General features: G+C 38.5%; 1 protein-coding gene across 2 annotated transcripts in view; it reads right to left on the bottom strand.

Annotated features, from left to right (window-relative positions):
- SEPTIN10 (septin 10) overlaps positions 1-24,067 on the bottom strand; it is a 98,265-nt gene that overhangs the window by 7,590 nt on the left and 66,608 nt on the right. For both annotated transcript variants that reach the window (XM_037807297.1, XM_037807296.1), the window contains exons 7-9: positions 22,168-22,264; positions 20,776-20,944; positions 90-222 (exon numbers count right to left, since the gene is read on the bottom strand). In XM_037807297.1, the coding sequence (XP_037663225.1) occupies positions 90-222; positions 20,776-20,944; positions 22,168-22,264 (399 nt within the window). The remainder of the gene's footprint in view (positions 1-89; positions 223-20,775; positions 20,945-22,167; positions 22,265-24,067) is intronic.

Here is a 24,067-nt window from a genome sequence, read left to right as displayed (position 1 = left end):
ATCTTGAAAAAAATACTTGAGATAAATCCCCCAAGTTAATGGGACACCTAAAAAACATATGCAAATCACATCAAATCAGCAGTACTTGCCTCTCTTTCAGCTTCTTTCAATATGGCTTCTTTCTCCTTTACTCGCTGCACAAACATCTGCTTCATCTCTTCCTCCTTCCTCTGACGCTCACCATAGATTTCATGTCTTTTGGCTTCATAGGTCTCTTGAAGACTAAAAAAGTCATTTGTGGTACTATCACATTAAAAAGATAATATAACAAACTTGCAAAAACATAAAATTCATGTTGGGCTTCATATGGTAACAAGTACTGATATCCTATTGTGTACAGCAACTCGAAACATGGAAACTTTTAAAGCATGAGATATAAGAAATAATGTACAACTACTATGGAGAGTATTAGAATTTTAAAATCTCTGCTCTATCAATTCTTTCACAAGTAAGAATCCTCACCCCATCCCAAACATATTCTTCTTTCAGTCTATTACTGGCATCACTGTGGTAGGAAACTGAGAAGCCTTACAGTCATCTTTCACTTTTCCCTTACCCTTTTGTCCATGTCTGATCACCAAAGCCTGTTAATTCAGCCTGTGCCACTGACATCACATTTAAACCCATCTTCTTTCCATTTCTGCAGATATTCCTTTATTACAGCCCAGGGTAATGTCTTCATGATTTTCTGTCACCACGATTCCAATCATCTCCTAACTGGTCTTTTGGCTTCTTTTTCCCCTTTCTTTCACTTTGTTTTTGCCTTCTCCAAGGTTTTCCACCAAAAAACACTGGTCTCACTATCTTTTTTACTTGCATTAAAGTTATGTTGTCTATAGAATAAGGTCCAACCTCCTTTAAACAGCACTTAAGAAACTTCCCAATTTGGCCCCAATCTTTCTTTCCGAATTCCCCTCTCACCAAACAAATCCAATCCCCTTAGGTTCCTGATTATTTCTAAAACATGCCACACATTTCATGCTTTACTTTGTGTGTCTCCTCTGCTTCCAGTGCCCTTCTCCACTTCCCGCCCCCATACTGCCCTGCAAATCCTTCATCCCTCAAAGCCAAAGTCAAATGCATCTTCCTCTATAAAGCCTTCCCCAGTCTCCTCAGGTTCAATTAAGTGTTCCCTCCAGCACTTCCACTGCACTTGGTATATACCTCTCCCTTTGCATTTACATCCCGGCCAGCGTCACCTGTATTCCTGTCCCTCTCTTCCAATAACAGATCACAACTCTTGATTACAGTGACTGGATACTTAAAACTTATGACTTTGTAATCCTACTATCCTGCAGAGCTCTGTGGACATTTCAGTTTCATTGCAAATGTTCATTTAATGAGAGAAATTTCCAGGAAGTAGAGACAGACTGAACCAAGCAGAGGAAGGATTGCCCTGGAACTTGAAGGCCAGCTGCCCATTCTCCCTTACAGCAATTCAAAGGTATAATAAACCTTCTTCTATGCCAGAAAATCTGGCCCTTTCATTTTAGCCAACTACCAGACTGAATATTGCAAAGGTTTAACAGGGAATACAAATTCACTTTCCAGCTGTCATAGGTAGAAATTTCTGCTTATAAAAAAACACCCCGTATCTAAATAAATTTCAAATATGATACATTAAGGAATGTTATTAATCTTAAATATTGTAACTGGAGAAATAAAGCTCTGAAGTATAGAATTCTATAAGTTCAAGGAAAAGTAGAGTTAGAAATGTTGCACGACAGCTATTATGGCTAACAGCTGAGCGTGTGGTACGCACAGCAGGCATTCTGATTTCAGGAAGAACAGACCCTAAGCATCTTTAGAAGACTTTATCAGTGCTAACAAACATTTTTAACTCCTCTTCTACCCCTCATATTCCCTATTCCCACCACAACCATCACCACTGATTTGGAAAAAAAAAATGCAAAATGCCCCAGATACCACAGAAATGCCTCAAATCCCAAGGAAGCATTTTACTTTAAAACAAGTTTTTCTGTTTTTCAGTGTGTTTGTTTTGGCCTTATTTCAAAGAAGCTCCTAAATCTATCAGGCTGTTTTTATCACTTTTAGAAAACTCACAAAATTTCTATAATTCTACAGTGGACTGATGATGTATAATGATAAACTTGGTTTAAATAATGTCTTAAATTCATATTGAATGTAATTTTTTAAAGCTTCACTCTGTTTATACAAGCACTTGAATTGCTTAACAAGGAAAATAAACCTACCTGGTAAAGGGAAGAGACCCAACATTTACTGAATAGTTGCTACCGGCAAGGCACTGTCCTGGACCCCTTCATGTTCAATATTTAACACCCAAAGGACAAGAACTAATATTCTGTTTTACAGATAAGAAGAACAGCTCTGAGAGCTAAAGCAATCTCCCAAAGTTATCACCACTGATAAGCAAAAAGCTGGGATTTAAATCAAGTCTGACTTCCTCCAAAGCCCATATTCTTAGTTACCACGAATCAGACTGCCTTAAAGTGATGTCTCAGTGGCATTTTGTATCATGCCACTTTCTAAATTTTTGACAACATAAATGTATTGGGCCAACTACAAGTAGAGAAACCTACACTATCTTTTCAAGGGTGGTAAGAAGCAATCAGGCAAGAAACTCTTAGAAGATCCAGAAAGGAATGGTTTACCGAGTTAGAATTGTAAAATGAATACAACCATTGTTTACTATGATGGATTTATTTATTAAATGAAGATGAAAAAAATGGTTTTCTTGCTATATTACTGCCTTTTCTGGCATTTAAAAAAAAAAAGCAGCCTGCTGGCATGAATAATAAATGTCAACATATTACTGTAGTCATAAATCTCACTGACTTAAAGGTAAAAACCAAAGAAGAAAGAAATTCTCAGGTAATCATATCATATTTTATCCTCAAGAAAACTCTGCAAGTCTCTTCATTAGGACCCGTTTTTGTTTCCTCGCTGCCAAAGCAAATACCAGGCAACGGATTGGTTTAAGCAATGGGAATTTATTGGCTCACAGTTTTGAGGCTAGGAGAAGTCCAAAATCAAGGTGTCATCAAGGTGATTCTTTCTCCCAGAAGACTATGGCACGCTGGGCTGGTTGCTGGATCCTTGGTCCTTGGCTTTTCTGTCACATGGCAATGCACACGGTGGGCTGTCTTGGCCTCTCCTTTCCCTTCTGGGTTCTCCTGACTTGCAGCTTCCAGCTGCTCCATCTTGCTTTCTCTCTGTGGCCTTCCCTATAGGCCTTCAGTAATAGGATTAAGACCCATCCTGATTCATTTGGGCCACACCTTAACAGACGTAAACTCATCAAAAGGTCCTATTTACAATGGGCTCACACCCACAGGAATGGATAAAGTGTAAGAACATGTTTTTCTGGAGTACGTAGCTCCAAACCACTACAGGACCTATTTATTTTTGTTTCATGTACAGTTCTAATAAATCTGGTGAACTGTTTTCCAAGTCTACTGCAGACTGAAGCAGAAAGTTGCCAATTTATTTTCTGAGAATTCCAAAGTCACAAAATTTTACTATAATTATTCCATATAAGCAACTGTAAAATGCTACATGAATTTTCCTTTCAAAATTTTCCTTTCAAAATTTTAGGTTCTACAAAACTTTAATGACAGTGATTTTGCACTCAAATGTATTAAAGGTGAATAAGTATGGGAAAGAGAGTGATTGTGTTAAATCTGAAATTACTGACTTGGGGGTTGTTCCAGTTTGAATGTATTGTGTCCCCCAAACGCCATTATCTTTGATGTAGTCTTGTGGGGCAGACATTTTGGTGCTGATTAGATTTGCTTGGAATGTGCCCCACCCAGCTGTGGGTGATGACTCTGGTGAGATATTCCCATGGAGGCATGGCCCCACCCATTCAGGGTGGGCCTTGATCAGTGGAGCCATATAAATGAGCTGACTCAAAGAGAAGGAACTCAGTGCAGCTGTGAGTGATGTTTTGAAGAGGAGCAAGCTTGCTAGAGAGGAAGGTCCTGGGAGAAAGCCATTTCGAAACCAGAACTTTGGAGCAGACGCCAGCCACGTGCCTTCCCAGCTAAAAGAGGTTTTCCGGACGCCATTGACCATCCTCCAGTGAAGGTACCCGATTACTGATGTATTACCTTGGACACTTTATGGCCTTAAGACTGTAACTGTGTAGCCAAATAAACCCTTTTTATAAAAGCCAATCCATCTCTGGTGTTTTGCATTCCACAGCATTAGCGAACTACAACAGGGGTTTTAAAGTTTTTTTTAAAGCCTGTTTTAAATAGTTTAAATAATTACCATGAAAATAGTTTAAATAATCAGCATGAAGTTGATAGACTAGGATGTCAAATACGGACTCAGTATAACCATTCAATAAAATATAAGTGGAAAAACGAACTGAATGTCTGGCAATGAAGAAGACTGGTAAGTAAATAGAAATAAAGGTCACCCGAAAACAGGTTCATGTAACTATAGTATTTATTTACAATGCTAATATTGAGGGACAGATCTTACATGCAAACCAAATTACACTGACTATTGTTATATACCTCCCAAGCTATCTTTATAATTAGAAAAAACAATGTAATTTCTAATTATAAAATTAAAAGCTTCCTAATACATAGTGCTATAAAGAACTATAGAAGGTTTATCAAATTCTTTATTTATAAATGAGAAAGTGCCAAGAGAAGAGACATTCTGCCTGTGTCTGGCCTAAGAAATCCTTTAAGAAATGTCTTCTCTCTTAAGGACGCTAAGGAAGGGCCGAGGACTCACTGGAAAGCAAAGATCTCCCTCACCGAGAAATCTCATTCTCCATCCTTCCTGCTTATCCTCTGCAACCAACCTCCAGCTGTTGCCACCTACCCAATCTGTGACTTTGTCTAAATTACGAACATCCTTTTCAATTTTCTATTCTTCATCTGATTCAGTGAGCAGATGCTTCTCAAACTGAACAAATGCTCAATAAATAGATGACAGATAATCTCTGATTTCGAATGACCACCATCTACTTTCTTTTAGCATTATTATCCTGATTACATTTGGGGGAGCTCCCTCTCCCCATGGGATACAGTCTGGTGGGGCAATTAATCAGGTTCCTGCCCACCCCTAGACAAGAGATGGCTACATGATCTTGGTTGAGCCAACTGGATATTCCTTCCCTCCACCATGAATTGTGAGCAGAGAAGAAAAAAGGCTGAAATGGTTTTAGTTCATTCATTCCACCCCCAATGCCTGAATGAAACTGGTGTCTATGTGTTCCAAACTTTCCCTTTGAAACTGTAATTCCTGTGTAGCCCTCCAACCATTGCCCTTTTTAATTTAAGACAGTCTTCATCAATATTTTCAAAGAACTGTAACAGAAACAACCAGATTGTATTACACTTCCATATGTTTACAGCATAAACCCTGATCTTCAATTTCAACACAGCTAACCACTCCTCCTTCCTTAAAACACTCTTTAATTGGCTTCTAAGCCATTATATTTTTGGTTTTTCTCCTTCCTCTATTTGACCCTTCTAAATCTCCTCTAGCTGACAAATATTAGACAGGCTCAAGGCTGTTTCCTAGGCACCCTTCTTTCCAGATGTACTTCTCTCTCCAGCAATCTCATCCATGCTCATATTTTTACTTAAGTTTCTTCCTTTGGCCCAGCCTTCTTCTCTGAGCTCCAGATAAATACCCAAAAATGGCTACTCAATACCATCACTTGGATATTTCAGAGGAAACTCAAAGTCAATGGGTCCCAAACCATGCTCATGATTCCACCATGCCCAAGATGCCCCCACAACAGAAGCTAGTCCTCTTCCAGAGTGATACCTACTCTCAGTGAATGGGATGACCATCTACCTAGTCAACAAAACCATAAATCCAGGAGACCTCTTTATAAAAATCTTCTTTTTCTTCACTTTACTATATCCCAATAATCAAGTTCTTTTGATTTTACCTTCTAGATATCTCTCAAATCTGTCCAGTTCTATTTCCTTTGCTATCCCCTTAGTCCGAGCAATACTCTCTTAACTGGTCTCTCCTAAGCAGCTTGCATACCTCTCCAATCCATTCTTCGCAATACAGCCAAGAGTGATTGTTCAAAATGCAAATATGATACCATTCCTTCAAGGGCTTTGCCTTCCTCTTAGGGCAAAGACCAAAATCCTCACCCGGGCCTTCATGGTTTGATTCTTCCTTACCTTGTTAGTCTCATTCTTATATCACTTCCCCAACCCCAACCACTGTCTGCATTCCAGCCGCACAGAACTTCCGGTGTCTTAGGATGCCATTTTCTCTGTACCTTCAGTGCTTTGCACATGGCTCGCTCTGTTTCCCCAATTTATTACTTAGCCATCTTTCTAAGATCAGCTAAAAATTGTCTCTTCCTTAAGGAAGTATTCCCTAATTTTCTGGATTAAATTATAACTCCCTTTATACACTGTCTACCTCACCTTTAGCGGATATATCACAGCTGCAATTTATGGTATAATTAGTTATTTAATTTCTGCCTCCCCTGCAAGAATGTACTCTATGAGAGCCAGGACTATACTCAGTATTATATCCCTAGCACTTAGCCCAGAGTATCATAAATAGTCAACACACACACACAAAAAAAAACTTGTGTTTTTACCCGGTATTATACACTGTTAACTCCCAAGCTATTATCTTGGTCCTAACTTCTCCCCAGCATTTTAGGTAATAACCTACTCAAACTCTTCATCTGAATATCTCATAGGCAACTTAAATTTATCATATCTAAAACCTCTCAATTACCTACCCCAATCCTGAAAATCCACTCCTCCAGACTTCCTCATGTCAAAAAATATCATTACCATTTACCTAGTTTCTTGGACCAAAAACAGTGATTGGACTCACCCCTGATTCCTCTCTTTCCTTTATATGCCATATCCAAACCATTTCATCAGTCCTATTAACTTTTTTTTTTCCTCAATAAAATTTTGTTTACAAAATCAAGTGATTGGCCAGACTGGCCCACAGGTCATAGTTTTCTGACCCCTGCCCTTAACTAGTGGTTCTTAAAATATTATCTCTCCCCATAATGAGCCACATAAATCCTTTCACATCCAGTATGATGTACTGCCTTGAAATTTTATTTTCTTCAGAGAAAATCAGAATATAAAACCTCCTTACAAATAATTGTCTTTCAAGAATTTTTCATGCAAAAAGTGATGCCACCTTCTGACAAACTGAAATCACCCCAAGTGGTACAATTAAAATGTAAAGCAAAACTTAAATCTGCCCCAAACCACTCTAATACAAAGGCTGCTACTCAATGTAAATATCACCTTTCACACATCTGAACAGTTGTGAATTTTTGTTCTGATGGTAACTAAGGCTGACTGTTGAAAGCCCTGGCTGCTTGAAGCATATAAATAAAATCAGAACTCTAGTAGACCTCTATCAGATAATGGTTGACATGAATTCAGGAACCCTGAATTTCTCAAAGGCTCTTATATTGAATCAATGTTTTATCACTTCCTTTGTTCTTTTTTTTTTTTGAAATAAATTCAAACTTACAGGAACAGTTGCAAAAACAATACAAACCCCATACACAGAACTCCAGCATAACCTGACCCCCCTCCCCCAATACCCCGATCCACCAACTTGAACATCCTGTCACACCATTTCTTTCTTTCCCTCCCTCCCTCCCTATGTTTTATCCATCATCTATTGCTGTCTTCTGAACATATGAGAGCAAGCTGCACATGTTCTTGAACAAACAATATAATTCACATATACATTTCCCATGAACAAGAACATTCTTTTACGCAATTCCACTAAGCACAGCTAAGAAGTTCAAGAAATTCAACATTGATACAAAGTTTATATTCTATACTTCCTTTTTTCTTTCTTATGTCCCAACTGTGTCCCTTTGAGCCTCCTCTCCTCCATCCTCAGATCACATTCAGGAACATCCTTGGCATTTAATTGTCATTATCTATTTAGACTTTTTTTTTTTTTCAATTATGGAAACATATATACAGCCTAAATCTTCCCATTCCAACTCCTCCCTAACATTCCATTAGTGGGATTAATCACATTTAGAATGTTGCAATGCCATCACCTTCCCACCCTCCATTACTAGAAATTTCCCTTCACCCCAAACAGAAACCCTACACTGATTTCTTAACTTCCCATTGCCCCTTTCCCCACTTCTCATAACCCATACTCTACTTTTCATCTCTATGGTCATGTTCTCTGATACTTTCTTTGTGCTTACCGTGGGACTTAAATTTAATGTCTTAAATCTATAAAAATCTTGTTTTTCTTTGATACCAGCTTAACTTCAATAGGACATATAAACTATGTTCCTATACTCCTCCATTCCCCCACCTTTATATAGTTCTTGTCAAAAATTACATATTTTACATTGAGTCCAAAACCACTGATTTATCATTACAGTTTATGTATTTTTAGATCCTGTAGAAGTAAATAGTGCAGTTACAAATCAAAAATACAGTAGTATTGGTATTTATATTTACCATGTGATCTTTACTGGAAATCTTTATTTCTTCATGTGGTTTCAGTCAATTGTTTAGTGTCCCTTCCTTTCAGCCTGCACAATTCCCTTTAGCATTTCTTATAGGACTGATCTACTGGTGATGAAGTCCCTCAGCTTTTGATTATCCGGGAATGTTTTCATGTCTCCCTTATTTTTAACCTCCAGGTGTTTGTGAATTTTCTGTCTCTGATGGTTATTGACTTCTATTTGTATTCCACTGTGGTCAGAGAATGTGTTTTGAATAAATTCAATTTTTTTAAATTTATTGAGGCTTGTTTTATGTCCCAGCATATGGTCTATTCCGGAGAAAGATCCGTGATCACTAGAGAAGAATGTATGTCCTGGTGATTTGGGATGTAATGTTCTATACATGTCTGCTAAATTTCTCTATATCTCTCGCTCCTTTCTTTGTTCCTCTGTCGGTAGGGCTTCCTTTAGTATCTGATATAGGGCAGGTCTTTTATAAGCAAAATCTCTCAGCATTTGTTTGTCTGTGAAAAATTTAAGCTCTCCCTCAAATTTGAAGGAGAGTTTTGCTGGATAAAGTATTCTTGGTTGGAAATTTTTCTCCCTCAGAATTTTAAATATGTCATGCCACTGCCTTGTCACCTTCATGGTAGCCGCTGAGTAGTCACTACTTAGTCTTATGTTGTTTCCTTTGTATGTGGTAAATTGCTTTGCTTTTCTCTTGCTGCTTTCAGAACTTGCTCCTTCTCTTCAGTATTTGACAGAATACTGTCAAATCAGAATATGTCTCGGAGTGGGTTTATTTGGATTTATTCTATTTGGAGTTTGCTGGGCATTTATGCTTTGTGTATTTATATTGTGTAGAAGGTTTGGGAAGTTTTCCCCAACAATTTCTTTGACTACTCTTTCTAGACCTTTACCCTTCTCTTCCCCTTCTGGGACACAAATGAGTCTTAAATTTGGATGTTTTATTTCATCTATGATATCCCTGAGATCCATTTCAATTTTTTCAATTTTTTTCCCCATTCTTTCTTTTGTTCTTTCATTTTCCATTCTGTGGTCCTCGAGGACGCTGAGTTGTTGCTCAGCTTCCTCTAGTCTTGTACCATGAGTATCTGGAATCTTTTTAATTTGGTCAACAGTTTCTTTTATTTCCATAAGATCGTCTATTTTTTTATTTACTCTTGCAAGTTCTTCCTTATGCTCTTCTAGGGTCTTCTTCATGGCCTTTATATCCTGTGCCATGCTCTCATTGTTTGTCTTTAGTTCTTCGATTAATTGCTCCAAGTACTGTGTCTCCTCTGATCTTTTGATTTGGGTGTTTGGGTTCGGGTTCTCCATATTGTCTGGTCTTATCATATGCTTTAAAATTTTCCATTGTTTTTGGCCTCTTGGGCATTTGCTATACTTGATAGGGTTCTTTCAGAATATGATAAACACCAATCTCTAATTTGTCAGATCTTCAGCTTGGTGGCGTACACTTTCTCTAACTAACCAGCAGATGGCATCTGCAAATCACCTATTCCCCTCATGTCATTTCTCCCCAACTTTGTCTTTGTAGTGTGGGGGGGTCTGATTCTTGTGGGGTTCAATTGGTGCTCTAAGTTTGGGTGTGTTGTTGGTGCTGTCCGCCCTGAATAGGGGGCATGTGTCTGAGCGGTTAGAGAGGCAGGGCAGCTTTAATAATCAAACCTCCCAGGTGTTCCCGGAGATTTAAGGCTGTTGCAAGAGTCTAAGCCTTCATTTCAGTCTTGTCACAGACTGTCTCTGCCGCTGACTCACTAGTCCTTGGTATTAGCGTAGGGTCCCTGAGATTTCCGAGCGGGTCCCCCTTCTCAGTTGTGTTCTTCCAGGACCTCTGCTGAGAGAAGGCTGTGACACGTCACAGGTGTGCACCGACCCTCCAGGGAAGCCCTGGGCTGCCTGGCCGTGCTGGGGCATTCCCAGCCTGCTGTAAAGATGGCTGAATGGGGCGTGTTAATTTCCCCCTTTTCACACAGCTCCGCCTTCCCAGCTCCGGGACAATTAGCTTTGGGTGCACTAAAGGCCTCTGTCCACGGCCGATATTGTGGTGTGTGCGTGTTTGCGGAAACACTCCCTGTCACACTGGGACTCTTGGCGCGGCTCTGAGCTGCAGCTCTGGCCTCAGGCAGGAGCGTCCACAGCCCACCAGGAAGATGGCTGCAAGGGGCGTGGTTTCTTTCTCCTTTTGGCTCCCCTCTGCCCTCATGGCTCCAAGACAATTAGCAGTGGGTGTGGGAAGGGCTATCTTCCATGCCAGATATTGAGGCGTTGGCACAGCCTGTTCCTGCCGCGCTTCACTATGCAGTTCTCGCCACTGTATCCACAGCCGCTCCCGGGTTTTGTTTTGTTGTTTTTTTTTAAAAAGAACTAGTCCATCTCCAAGCACCAACCCATGGTTTCCCCACACCACAGCACGGCTGCCGGACTTTCAGCAGGCTCACTCACTCGTTTCAGAATGCACGGTCCCTGTGGATTTAGCAGAACTTGTCCAGCTGGTGCGTCGCTGAAACTGGTGTTCTGGGTCACTTTCTGGCTTTTATCTAGTATTTTTCATGGACGTGTTTTTTTGCCGTCTCACCTAGCCACCATCTTAGGTTCTCTTCCAGTCCTATTAACTTTACCTTCAAATCATATTTCTTAAATATGCTTCTCAAACCACTACTGCCACCCTAGTGTAAGCCTTATCTTCTCACGCCTGGACTACTGTAGGAACCTCCTAACTGGTCTCTCCCACTTCTGTTTTTGACCCACACCCCCTGCCACCCGTGTTGGTTTCCACTCAGAGCCGGAGCAGTGTCCTCCCACCCCACCCTGAAGCTCTACAAGGGCAAGATCTTTGTTTCATTCCACAGTGTGTAGACTCAGTGACTAGCATAGTGCTGGGCTGATGTTAAACAAGTAACACAGCTTTGCTGAATGACTGAATTTTTAATGCTGATTCCTAGGTTCCATCCCTGGAAATTCTACTTTGATAGTCTGGCCATGCAGCCTGGAACCTGTATTTCTTAATCATCCATGCGAGACTAATGACTATCCAGGTATAAGAACTATGGAGCTAGATTAATCCTCTTCTGCAAGTGTATTTCAAGTCTGTTCCACTTGCTCTCAACCCAGTATCCTTACCTCATTGACGCACACACATAACTCTGAATTGACTCTGAGACTCCAAAGAAATGAGAAGTGAAACCTCTAGGAAACACTAATGAAACCAACTCCAGATGCTTTATCTTCACTAGAGAAAATAATCAGTTTAACAGAATTGGCCCATAATGACAAGTAAAGCATACCTTAAAATGACTAGTGAGAAGGGGTTAAGTACATACAATTCTTAATTTATTATACTACCAGAAGCTAAAAAACAAAAAAACAAAAAACAAAAAAACACTAATAAACTAAATCCATAGCTTGATTTTTTTTTTTTTTTAATTTAACCTCATGTATTATTAAATCTATCCAAGATCTTAGGCAATAGCAGCACTAATCTGATGTTCTCTTCCTCTTTCCTTTTGTGTTTTCTCTCTGGTACAAGTACTAATAGTTAGGGAAATGAGTAAAATGCAAATAATGAAATGAAAAAGGAATCCTCAGTCTGTTATGAGAGTTTAAAATAATGTTTGTCTTAAGGATTTCATACTTTTCTCCATGCAAAAATTGTTTTGGAATGCTGGCTACATCAAATCAAATTTCACTTAATACATTAAGGATTCTAATTTTAAGTTTACACGTTTTAACATAAAAAAAAAAGTCAGGAATGTAGCATAAAATAAAATTATCAAGCAAGTTTAATGCTCTAATCACTGAACAGGAAGATTATCAGGTTCTAAAATTCTTATAACTATACTGCAATATTATAATAAACAATCTAATTTCTGACTCCTTAAAAATACTTCCATTCTTTCTTTATAAGATATTTTGCTAAATGTTAAGTCATTCTAAAACTTTCATCAGGATAAAAATCAACAGGAAATATTTTAAGTTTGTTTACTATCACTCTGTAACAACTTTCTTTGGAAGTCAAAGTTAAATGTACTATCACCTATTTCATATCAATACAAAAATAAAGGCAAATTAATCAGTTTTTTTCCTTCAGGTATTTATTTCATTTTATACTGAAATAAAGTGAGCTTTTGCAGTATGTTATTCCTTCTACCTAACTCCATGTAAGTCAGAAAAGGATTTAAAGAAATTTCAAAAGCCAAGAAGGCTTCAAGTGATTTGAGAAGCACAACAATTAATCATAACTAAATGATTCTATTTCAGGGTTTGGGGAGATTTCTAAAAAACTTATTCTTCCATCATCCTGGATATATCTAGGGGTACAATCCTTTCTAATTTCTTCTTTGGTTGGATTCCTCTCCACAGCAGCTTGTCTAGAAAACTCCCCACTTGAGAGGCGGGGCAAGATGGCAGACTGGTGAGCTGTATGTTTTAGTTACTCCTCCAGGAAAGTAGGTAAAAAGCCAGGAACTGCGTGGACTGGACACCACAGAGCAATCTGTCTTTGGGCATACTTCATACAACACTCATGAAAATGTGGAACTGCTGAGATCACCGAAATCTGTAAGTTTTTGCGGCCAGGGGACCCGCGCCCCTCCCTGCCAGGCTCAGTCCCGGGGGAGGAGGGGCTGTCAGCTCCAGGAAGGAGAAGGGAGAATTGCAGCGGCTGCTCTCATCGGAAACTCATTCTACTGATTCAAACTCCAACCATAGATAGACTGAGACCAGACACCAGAGACTCTGAGAGCAGCCAGCCCAGCAGAGAGGAGACGGGCATAGAAGGAAAACAACACGAGAAGCTCCAAAGTAAAAGCAGAGGATTTTTGGAGTTCTGGTGAACACAGAAAGGGGAAGGGCGGAGATCAGGCCTTGAGGCGCATATGCAAATCCCGAAGCAAGGCTGATCTCTCCGCCCAGGGCACCTTTCCTTAATGGCCCTGGTTGCTTCGTCTATTAGCATTTCAATAACCCATTAGATCTCTGAGGAGGGCCGTTTTTTTTTTTTTTTTTTTTTTTTTTTTTTTAAATCCTTTTTGCTTTTTCTAAAACAATTACTCTAAGAAGCTCAATACAGAAAGCTTCAAAGAATTGAAATTTGGGCACGTCAAGTCAAGAGCAGAAATAAGAGAGCTCTGAGACAAAAGGCAATAATCCAGTGGCTGAGAAAATTCACTAAACAACACAACTTCCCAAGAAGGGGGGGGTGTCCGCTCACAGCCACCATCCTGGTGGACAGGAAACACTCCTGCCCATCGCCAGCCCCATAGCCCAGAGCTGCCCCAGACAACCCAGTGTGACGGAAGTGCTTCAAATAACAGGCACACACCACAAAACTGGGCGTGGACATTAGCCTTCCCTGCAACCTCAGCTGAATGTCCCAGAACTGGGAAGGGGGAGCAGTGTGAATTAACAGAGCCCCATTCAGCCATCATTTGAGCAGACTGGGAGCCTTCCAACACAGCCCAGCAGCCCAGAACTGCCCTGGGGGGACAGCACTCACCTGTGACATAGCACAGTCATCCCTCAACAGAGGACCCGGGGTGCACAGCCTGGAAGAGGGGCCCACTTGCAAGTCTCAGGAGCCATACGCCAATACCAAAGACTTGTGGGTCAGTGGCAGAGACAAACTGTGGCAGGACTGAACTGAAGGATTAGACTATTGCAGTAGCTTTAAAACTCTAGGATCATCAGGGAGATTTGATTGTTAGGGCCACCCCCCCTCCCCGACTGCCCAGAAACACGCCCCACATACAGGGCAGGCAACACCAACTACACACGCAAGCTTGGGACACCAATTGGGCCCCACAAGAGTCACTCCCCCACTCACCAAAAAGGCTAAGCAGGGGAGATCTGGCTTGTGGAGAACAGGTGGCTCGTGGACGCCACCTGCTGGTTAGTTAGAGAAAGTGTACTCCACGAAGCTGTAGATCTGATAAATTAGAGATAAGGACTTCAACTGGTCTACAAACCCTAAAAGAACCCTATCAAGGACAGCAAATGCCACGAGGCCAAAAACAACAGAAAATTATAAAGCATATGAAAAAACCAGACGATATGGATAACCCAAGCCCAAGCACCCAAATCAAAAGACCAGAAGAGACACACCTAGAGCAGCTACTCAAAGAACTAAAGACGAACAATGAGACCCTAGTACGGGATATGAAGGAAATCAAGAAGACCCTAGAAGAGCATAAAGAAGACATTGCAAGACTAAATAAAAAAATGGATGATCTTATGGAAATTAAAGAAACTGTTGACCAAATTAAAAAGATTCTGGACACTCATAGTACAAGACTAGAGGAAGTTGAACAACGAATCAGTGACCTGGAAGATGACAGAATGGAAAATGAAAGCATAAAAGAAAGAATGGGGAAAAAAATTGAAAAACTCGAAATGGACCTCAGGGATATGATAGATAATATGAAGCGTCCGAATATAAGACTCATTGGTGTCCCAGAAGGGGAAGAAAAGGGTAAAGGTCTAGGAAGAGTATTCAAAGAAATTGTTGGGGAAAACTTCCCAAATCTTCTAAACAACATAAATACACAAATCATAAATGCTCAGCGAACTCCAAATAGAATAAATCCAAAAAAACCCACTCCGAGACATATACTGATCACACTGTCAAACATAGAAGAGAAGGAGCAAGTTCTGAAAGCAGCAAGAGAAAAGCAATTCACCACATACAAAGGAAACAGCATAAGACTAAGTAGTGACTACTCAGCAGCCACCATGGAGGCGAGAAGGCAATGGCACGATATATTTAAAATTCTGAGAGAGAGGAATTTCCAGCCAAGAATACTTTATCCAGCAAAGCTCTCCTTCAAATTTGAGGGAGAGCTTAAATTTTTCACAGACAAAGAAATGCTGAGAGAATTTGCTAACAAGAGACCTGCCCTACTGGAGATACTAAAGGGAGCCCTACAGACAGAGAAACAAAGACAGGACAGAGAGACTTGGAGAAAGGTTCAGTACTAAAGAGATTCGGTATGGGTACAATAAAGGATATTAATAGAGAGAGGGAAAAATATGGCAAACATAATCCAAAGGATAAGATGGCCGATTCAAGAAATGCCTTCACGGTTTTAACGTTGAATGTAAATGGATTAAACTCCCCAATTAAAAGATATAGATTCGCAGAATGGATCAAAAAAAATGAACCATCAATATGTTGCATACAAGAGACTCATCTTAGACACAGGGACACAAAGAAATTGAAAGTGAAAGGATGGAAAAAAATATTTCATGCAAGCTACAGCCAAAAGAAAGCAGGTGTAGCAATATTAATCTCAGATAAAATAGACTTCAAATGCAGGGATGTTTTGAGAGACAAAGAAGGCCACTACATACTAATAAAAGGGGCAATTCAGCAAGAAGAAATAACAATCGTAAATGTCTATGCACCCAATCAAGGTGCCACAAAATACATGAGAGAAACATTGGCAAAACTAAAGGAAGCAATTGATGTTTCCACAATAATTGTGGGAGACTTCAACACATCACTCTCTCCTATAGATAGATCAACCAGACAGAAGACCAATAAGGAAATTGAAAACTTAAACAATCTGATAAATGAATTAGATTTAACAGACATCTACAGGACATTACATCCCAAATCACCAGGATACACATACTTTTCTAGTGCTCACGGAACTTTCTCCAGAATAGATCATATGCTGGGACATAAAACAAGCCTCAATAAATTTAAAAAGATTGAAATCATTCAAAGCACATTCTCTGACCACAATGGAATACAATTAGAAGTCAATAACCATGAGAGACTTAGAAAATTCACAAATACCTGGAGGTTAAACAACACACTCCTAAACAATCAGTGGGTTCAAGAAGAAATAGCAAGAGAAATTGCTAAATATATAGAGACGAATGAAAATGAGAACACAACATACCAAAACCTATGGGATGCAGCAAAAGCAGTGCTAAGGGGGAAATTTATAGCACTAAACGCATATATTAAAAAGGAAGAAAGAGCCAAAATCAAAGAACTAATGGATCAACTGAAGAAGCTAGAAAATGAACAGCAAACCAATCCTAAACCAAGTAGAAGAAAAGAAATAACAAGGATTAAAGCAGAAATAAATGACATAGAGAACAAAAAAACAATAGAAAGGATAAATATCACCAAAAGTTGGTTCTTTGAGAAGATCAACAAGATTGACAAGCCCCTAGCTAGACTGACAAAATCAAAAAGAGAGAAGACCCATATCAACAAAATAATGAATGAAAAAGGTGACATAACTGCAGATCCTGAAGAAATTAAAAAAATTATAAGAGGATATTATGAACAACTGTATGGCAACAAACTGGATAATGTAGAAGAAATGGACAATTTCCTGGAAACATATGAACAACCTAGACTGACCAGAGAAGAAATAGAAGACCTCAACCAACCCATCACAAGCAAAGAGATCCAATCAGTCATCAAAAATCTTCCCACAAATAAATGCCCAGGGCCAGATGGCTTCACAGGGGAATTCTACCAAACTTTCCAGAAAGAACTGACACCAATCTTACTCAAACTCTTTCAAAACATTGAAAAAAATGGAACACTACCTAACTCATTTTATGAAGCTAACATCAATCTAATACCAAAACCAGGCAAAGATGCTACAAAAAAGGAAAACTACCGGCCAATCTCCCTAATGAATATAGATGCAAAAATCCTCAACAAAATACTTGCAAATCGAATCCAAAGACACATTAAAAAAATCATACACCATGACCAAGTGGGGTTCATTCCAGGCATGCAAGGATGGTTCAACATCAGAAAAACAATCAATGTATTACAACACATTAAAAACTCGAAAGGGAAAAATCAATTGATCATCTCAATAGATGCTGAAAAAGCATTTGACAAAATCCAACATCCCTTTTTGATAAAAACACTTCAAAAGGTAGGAATTGAAGGAAACTTCCTCAACATGATAAAGAGCATATATGAAAAACCCACAGCCAGCATAGTACTCAATGGTGAGAGACTGAAAGCCTTCCCTCTAAGATCAGGAACAAGACAAGGATGCCCGCTGTCACCACTGTTATTCAACATTGTGCTGGAAGTGCTAGCCAGGGCAATCCGGCAAGACAAAGAAATAAAAGGCATCCAAATTGGAAAAGAAGAAGTAAAACTGTCATTGTTTGCAGATGATATGATCTTATATCTAGAAAACCCTGAGAAATCAACGATACACCTACTAGAGCTAATAAACAAATTTAGCAAAGTAGCGGGATACAAGATTAATGCACATAAGTCAGTAATGTTTCTATATGCTAGAAATGAACAAACTGAAGAGACACTCAAGAAAAAGATACCATTTTCAATAGCAACTAAAAAAATCAAGTACCTAGGAATCAACTTAACCAAAGATGTAAAAGACCTATACAAAGAAAACTACATAACTCTACTAAAAGAAATAGAAGGGGACCTTAAAAGATGGAAAAATATTCCATGTTCATGGATAGGAAGGCTAAATGTCATTAAGATGTCAATTCTACCCAAACTCATCTACAGATTCAATGCAATCCCAATCAAAATTCCAACAACCTACTTTGCAGACTTGGAAAAGCTAGTTATCAAATTTATTTGGAAAGGGAAGATGCCTCGAATTGCTAAAGACACTCTAAAAAAGAAAAACGAAGTGGGAGGACTTACACTCCCTGACTTTGAAGCTTATTATAAAGCCACAGTTGCCAAGACAGCATGGTACTGGCACAAAGATAGACATATAGATCAATGGAATCGAATTGAGAATTCAGAGATAGACCCTCAGATCTATGGCCGACTGATCTTTGATAAGGCCCCCAAAGTCACCGAACTGAGCCATAATGGTCTTTTCAACAAATGGGGCTGGGAGAGTTGGATATCCATATCCAAAAGAATGAAAGAGGACCCCTACCTCACCCCCTACACAAAAATTAACTCAAAATGGACCAAAGATCTCAATATAAAAGAAAGTACCATAAAACTCCTAGAAGATAATGTAGGAAAACATCTTCAAGACCTTGTATTAGGAGGCCACTTCCTAGACTTTACACCCAAAGCACAAGCAACAAAAGAGAAAATAGATAAATGGGAACTCCTCAAGCTTAGAAGTTTCTGCACCTCAAAGGAATTTCTCAAAAAGGTAAAGAGGCAGCCAACTCAATGGGAAAAAATTTTTGGAAACCATGTATCTGACAAAAGACTGATATCTTGCATATACAAAGAAATCCTACAACTCAATGACAATAGTACAGACAGCCCAATTATAAAATGGGCAAAAGATATGAAAAGACAGTTCTCTGAAGAGGAAATACAAATGACCAAGAAACACATGAAAAAATGTTCAGCTTCACTAGCTATTAGAGAGATGCAAATTAAGACCACAATGAGATACCATCTAACACCGGTTAGAATGGCTGCCATTAAACAAACAGGAAACTACAAATGCTGGAGGGGATGTGGAGAAATTGGAACTCTTATTCATTGTTGGTGGGACTGTATAATGGTTCAGCCACTCTGGAAGTCAGTCTGGCAGTTCCTTAGAAAACTAGATATAGAGCTACCATTCGATCCAGCGATTGCACTCCTCGGTATATACCCGGAAGATCGGAAAGCAGTGACACGAACAGATATCTGCACGCCAATGTTCATAGCAGCATTATTCACAATTGCCAAGAGATGGAAACAACCCAAATGTCCTTCAACAGATGAGTGGATAAATAAAATGTGGTATATACACACGATGGAATACTACGCGGCAGTAAGAAGGAACGATCTGGTGAAACATATGACAACATGGATGAACCTTGAAGACATAATGCTGAGCGAAATAAGCCAGGCACAAAAAGAGAAATATTATATGCTACCACTAATGTGAACTTTGAAAAATGTAAAACAAATGGTTTATAATGTAGAATGTAGGGGAACTAGCAGTAGAGAGCAATTAAGGAAGGGGGAACAATAATCCAAGAAGAACAGATAAGCTATTTAACGTTCTGGGGATGCCCAGAAATGACTATGGTCTGTTAATTTCTGATGGTTGTAGTAGGAACAAGTTCACTGAAATGTTGCTATATTATGTAACTTTCTTGGGGTAAAGTAGGAACATGTTGGAAGTTAAGCAGTTATCTTAGGTTAGTTGTCTTTTTCTTACTCCCTTGCTATGGTCTCTTTGAAATGCTCTTTTATTGTATGTTTGTTTTCTTTTTAACTTTTTTTTCATACAGGTGATTTGAAAAAAGAAGGGAAAGTTAAAAAAAAAAAAAAAAAAAAAAAAAAAAAAAAAAGAAAAAAAGACAAACAAGGGGAAAAAAAAAAAAAAAAAAAAAAGATGTAGTGCCCCCTTGAGGAGCCTGTGGAGAATGCAGGGGTATTCGCCTACCCCACCTCCATGGTTGCTAACATGACCACAGACATAGGGGACTGGTGGTTTGATGGGTTGAGCCCTCTACCATAAGTTTTACCCTTGGGAAGACGGTTGCTGCAAAGGAGAGGCTAGGCCTCCCTGTATTTGTGCCTAAGAGTCTCCTCCTGAATGCCTCTTTGTTGCTCAGATGTGGCCCTCTCTCTCTGGCTAAGCCAACTTGAAAGGTGAAATCACTGCCCTCCCCCCTACGTGGGATCAGACACCCAGGGAAGTGAATCTCCCTGGCAACGTGGAATATGACTCCCAGGGAGGAATGTAGACCTGGCACCGTGGGACGGAGAACATCTTCTTGACCAAAAGGGGGATGCGAAAGGAAATGAAATAAGCTTCAGTGGCAGAGAGATTCCAAAAGGAGCCGAGAGGTCACTCTGGTGGGCACTCTTATGCACACTTTAGACAACCCTTTTTAGGTTCTAAAGAATTGGGGTAGCTGGTGGTGGATACCTGAAACTATCAAACTACAACCCAGAACCCATGAATCTCGAAGACAGTTGTATAAAAATGTAGCTTATGAGGGGTGACAATGGGATTGGGAAAGCCATAAGGACCAAACACCACTTTGTCTAGTTTATGGATGGATGTGTAGAAAAGTAGGGGAGGGAAACAGACAGACAAAGGTACCCAGTGTTCTTTTTTACTTCAATTGCTCTTTTTCACTCTAATTATTATTCTTGTTATTTTTGTGTGTGTGCTAATGAAGGTGTCAGGGATTGATTTAGGTGATGAATGTACAACTATGTAATGGTACTGTAAACAATCGAAAGTACAATTTGTTTTGTATGACTGCGTGGTATGTGAATATATCTCAATAAAATGATGATAAAAAAAAAAAAAAAAAAAAATCCAAAAACCTCTGAAAAAAAAAAAAAAAAAAAAAGAAAACTCCCCACTTACCTGACAGGCTTGTTCTCAGGGCCCATGTCTTTAAAGCCCATCTCCTCCAGTTTGCAACGTCTGTAAAGTTCATAGTGTCGAGTGTGGGTCTGTTCTCGCAGGTCCTCCATATTTGTACAAATGAGCATTTCCCGGAGCTTTACAAAGTCACAATGGCTTTCATTTTCCACTAGTCAAAAAATAATAAAACAGCAATACTGGTTTTTAATTGCTGGCACAAAATCATTATTTGTTGAATGAATGAATAAATGAAAATACATTTGAAATAACAAACGGCCAAATGATCAACCCAAGAGATAAAAATTATTTTCTACAAATTACCAAGGAAAACACTCTTGCATTACACATGCCAAATTATAGGCAAAGTTAATTAACAGACCAGGAAATTTGTTTTCAATTGAGTAGCCAAAGGATAATAAACAGGAAATAGCAAAGAAATACATTATATTATGTTACCATATGCTCTAGTCATTTCATTAATATTTTGTTAGTAGCTTACAAACCATCGTCAGGATGATTCATATGGTCCTTAAAAGAGTATGTAATATTATTCCACTAAAGCCCCAAAACAGTAAATTCTGCAAAGTCAAGAGTACCATCCTCTCGACGTATCAATTATCAAACTCTTTTTATACATTACCACATTTATGATCCTGTGTTAGACACTACTCAAAATTAGTGAATAAACTTACATGGTCCTTCTTTTACAGTTGTGGTGACCAGAAGACTATTAATACAAAATAAGTTATTGCAACCAGTAGCTGCAATACAACTTTTATATTTTTATATATTATGTTAATATTTCTCAATATTTGTCATTATTTACAAAATTAGTCTATTTCTAAAAAGCACCATTTGGAAACATGCACTGAAAGGGTAATCCATTCCTCCTTAATTAGCATCACAAGTAAATGAACCAGATAGTACCCATTACTTACTCACTACAATGATAGATGAATAATCTAAATGTCAAGTGGATTTAATTTTTTAGTTGACTGACTGGTTTGTTTTGGAAATAGTTGACAATATTTTATTCTGTTGACCAGAAAAAAATTAAAAAATGGTTAATCGTGCCCTAAAATTAAGTAATAATTAGTGTATGTATCATGTTTGAACACTAGCGTTTACATTCAAATTCTGTTCAAAGTACCCTACTACTGCTTCCCACCTCCGAATGTCATGGCACACCCAGGAAGGAATGTGCGTGAAAAATGAGGAGCCTGATGTCATCTGCAGACTGTCACCTAAAATGGTGCACAGCAAACTCCTGCGACAATCAATCAAAATCCAAAACCAGCACCCCCTCAAAAACTGCTTTAAATATAATTTTAAGAATACTAGGTGGCATATCTCTAATAATCATTCCAAACTGCTCACATTTATCTTATTTACCTTGTACAACACCCCAAGGGTACTGACGAGCTTTGACCATTTTATTTCCAACTTTCACCTCTTCCATACTTCCTACAACAGCAAATGGTAAATGTCCCTGGAAAGGAACCGTTTAACATCAATTGCATCTTCTCATGCCAATGTGATAACAAACTAAAATAGTTTATGAAAATAACAGAAGAGAATAATTCATTAAATAATCAAGTTATTAAAATCAAGTGACCTGCTATACCTCAGATTTTAAAACTTAGCAAAGAGTATGTGCTAACTGTTCTATAAGTCATTTCATTTTCAGGTCCTATAAAGAATTTAAAATTGCCTGTTGAGCATCCCCTACATCAAGGCATCAGGCTTTTGGAAATACAAAAAGGGAAAGCATTTTAGTATATGTATCATTTCCCTCAATATTATCTTTGCTCTAAAAGACAAAGGCAATGTTGAGAAAATTACACACATAGTATACATAACTAAAATATATATTTATATTTAGTATGTACAGATATACAATACTAATACAAAGTAATACATAAGTCCCAAATTAATGCTAACTACAGTAAATGCTATAGAAATTCAGAGGAGTAAAAGACCACTGTGAACAGGAAGAATAAGGGACAGTTTGAAGAATTAAGTACAATTCAAGGTGGATCAGGAAAGATTATCAAGCAGAGTAAGAAGGACAACCTTAGGCAAGAAGAAGATTTTGAACAAAGATGTAGAAATATGAATATGCAAAAGACAGATGCAGGGGCAGTGAGTGGACTGGTCTGTCTGAAGCTGAGGACTGATGTAAAAAGTATTAGGTACTATGTTTAATATTTAATAATTAACATTATTTAGTCTCTTAATTGCACTTTTCGGAAAAATTATTGCAGATGAAACACAAGAAATAAAATTAGATCTAAAAATTTAACAAATAGGACCTAAGATAAATTCATTTACATTAATCAATTTTTTATATACTTAATTTAGTATCATAATATAAACAGGGTATGACAAAACAGAAAAGAGAAGAAATGGAATTAACATTTATCGAATGGCACTGAGGCAGGCACTTAACAGAGGTGGTATCGTTTAATCTTCAGGACAACCCTTGTAACCCCACTCTGTAGGTAAGTTACCAATCAGGGAGGGTAGTAACTCATCAAGAACAAATGGTTAATTAATTCTGTCTGGCTCTAAAACCTATGATACTTGAAAATAAGATCACATGTTTAAGAAATTTGTTAGCCTAAGGAAAGTAACTCAAAGAAATTAGTCACCCTATAGAAATATTAAACTATATATATAATTATATATATTATGTATGTATATTACATATTACATTTAATACATATTATAATATACAGTTATATTAAACTAAAAGGTAAGGGAATATTTAATTTATAACTATGGCACTTGTCTGCCTAACATCAATCAGCCCAGCACTATGCTAGCCACTGAGTCTACACACAGTGAAATGAAACAAAGATCCTGCCCTTGTAGAGCTCCAGGGCTGGGTGGGAGCACAGCGCTCTGGCTCTGTGTGGACAACAGACATGGTGGGGTGGAGGGTGGGGGTCAAAAGCAGAAGTGGGAGAGACCAGTTAGGAGGCTACTACAGTAGTCCAGGAGTGACAAGATAAGGCTTATACTAGGGCGGCAGTGGTGTTTGTGAGAAGCATATTTAAGAAATCTTTTAAAACCCAAATTAGAAAGATCTCCTAAACTGAAAGATTTTAAGATTCTAAAGCATTCCAAGGGAGGATGTAAAGTTGTCTCATGTTTTTAAAGACAGGATAGAAAGCCATCCTGGTAAGTCAATTCAGTAAGGTTCCACAAATGGTATATCTCAGTCTCACAAATATGTCACTTTATTTAAGTGAAAAATGAAAGAAAGAAAAATATGCTTAAAGATATATTC

The sequence above is a fragment of the Choloepus didactylus genome, chromosome 17 (genome assembly GCF_015220235.1).
Source record: "Choloepus didactylus isolate mChoDid1 chromosome 17, mChoDid1.pri, whole genome shotgun sequence".
Classification (NCBI taxonomy): Eukaryota; Metazoa; Chordata; class Mammalia; order Pilosa; family Megalonychidae; genus Choloepus; species Choloepus didactylus.
This window is presented reverse-complemented; position numbering and strand designations above follow the sequence as displayed.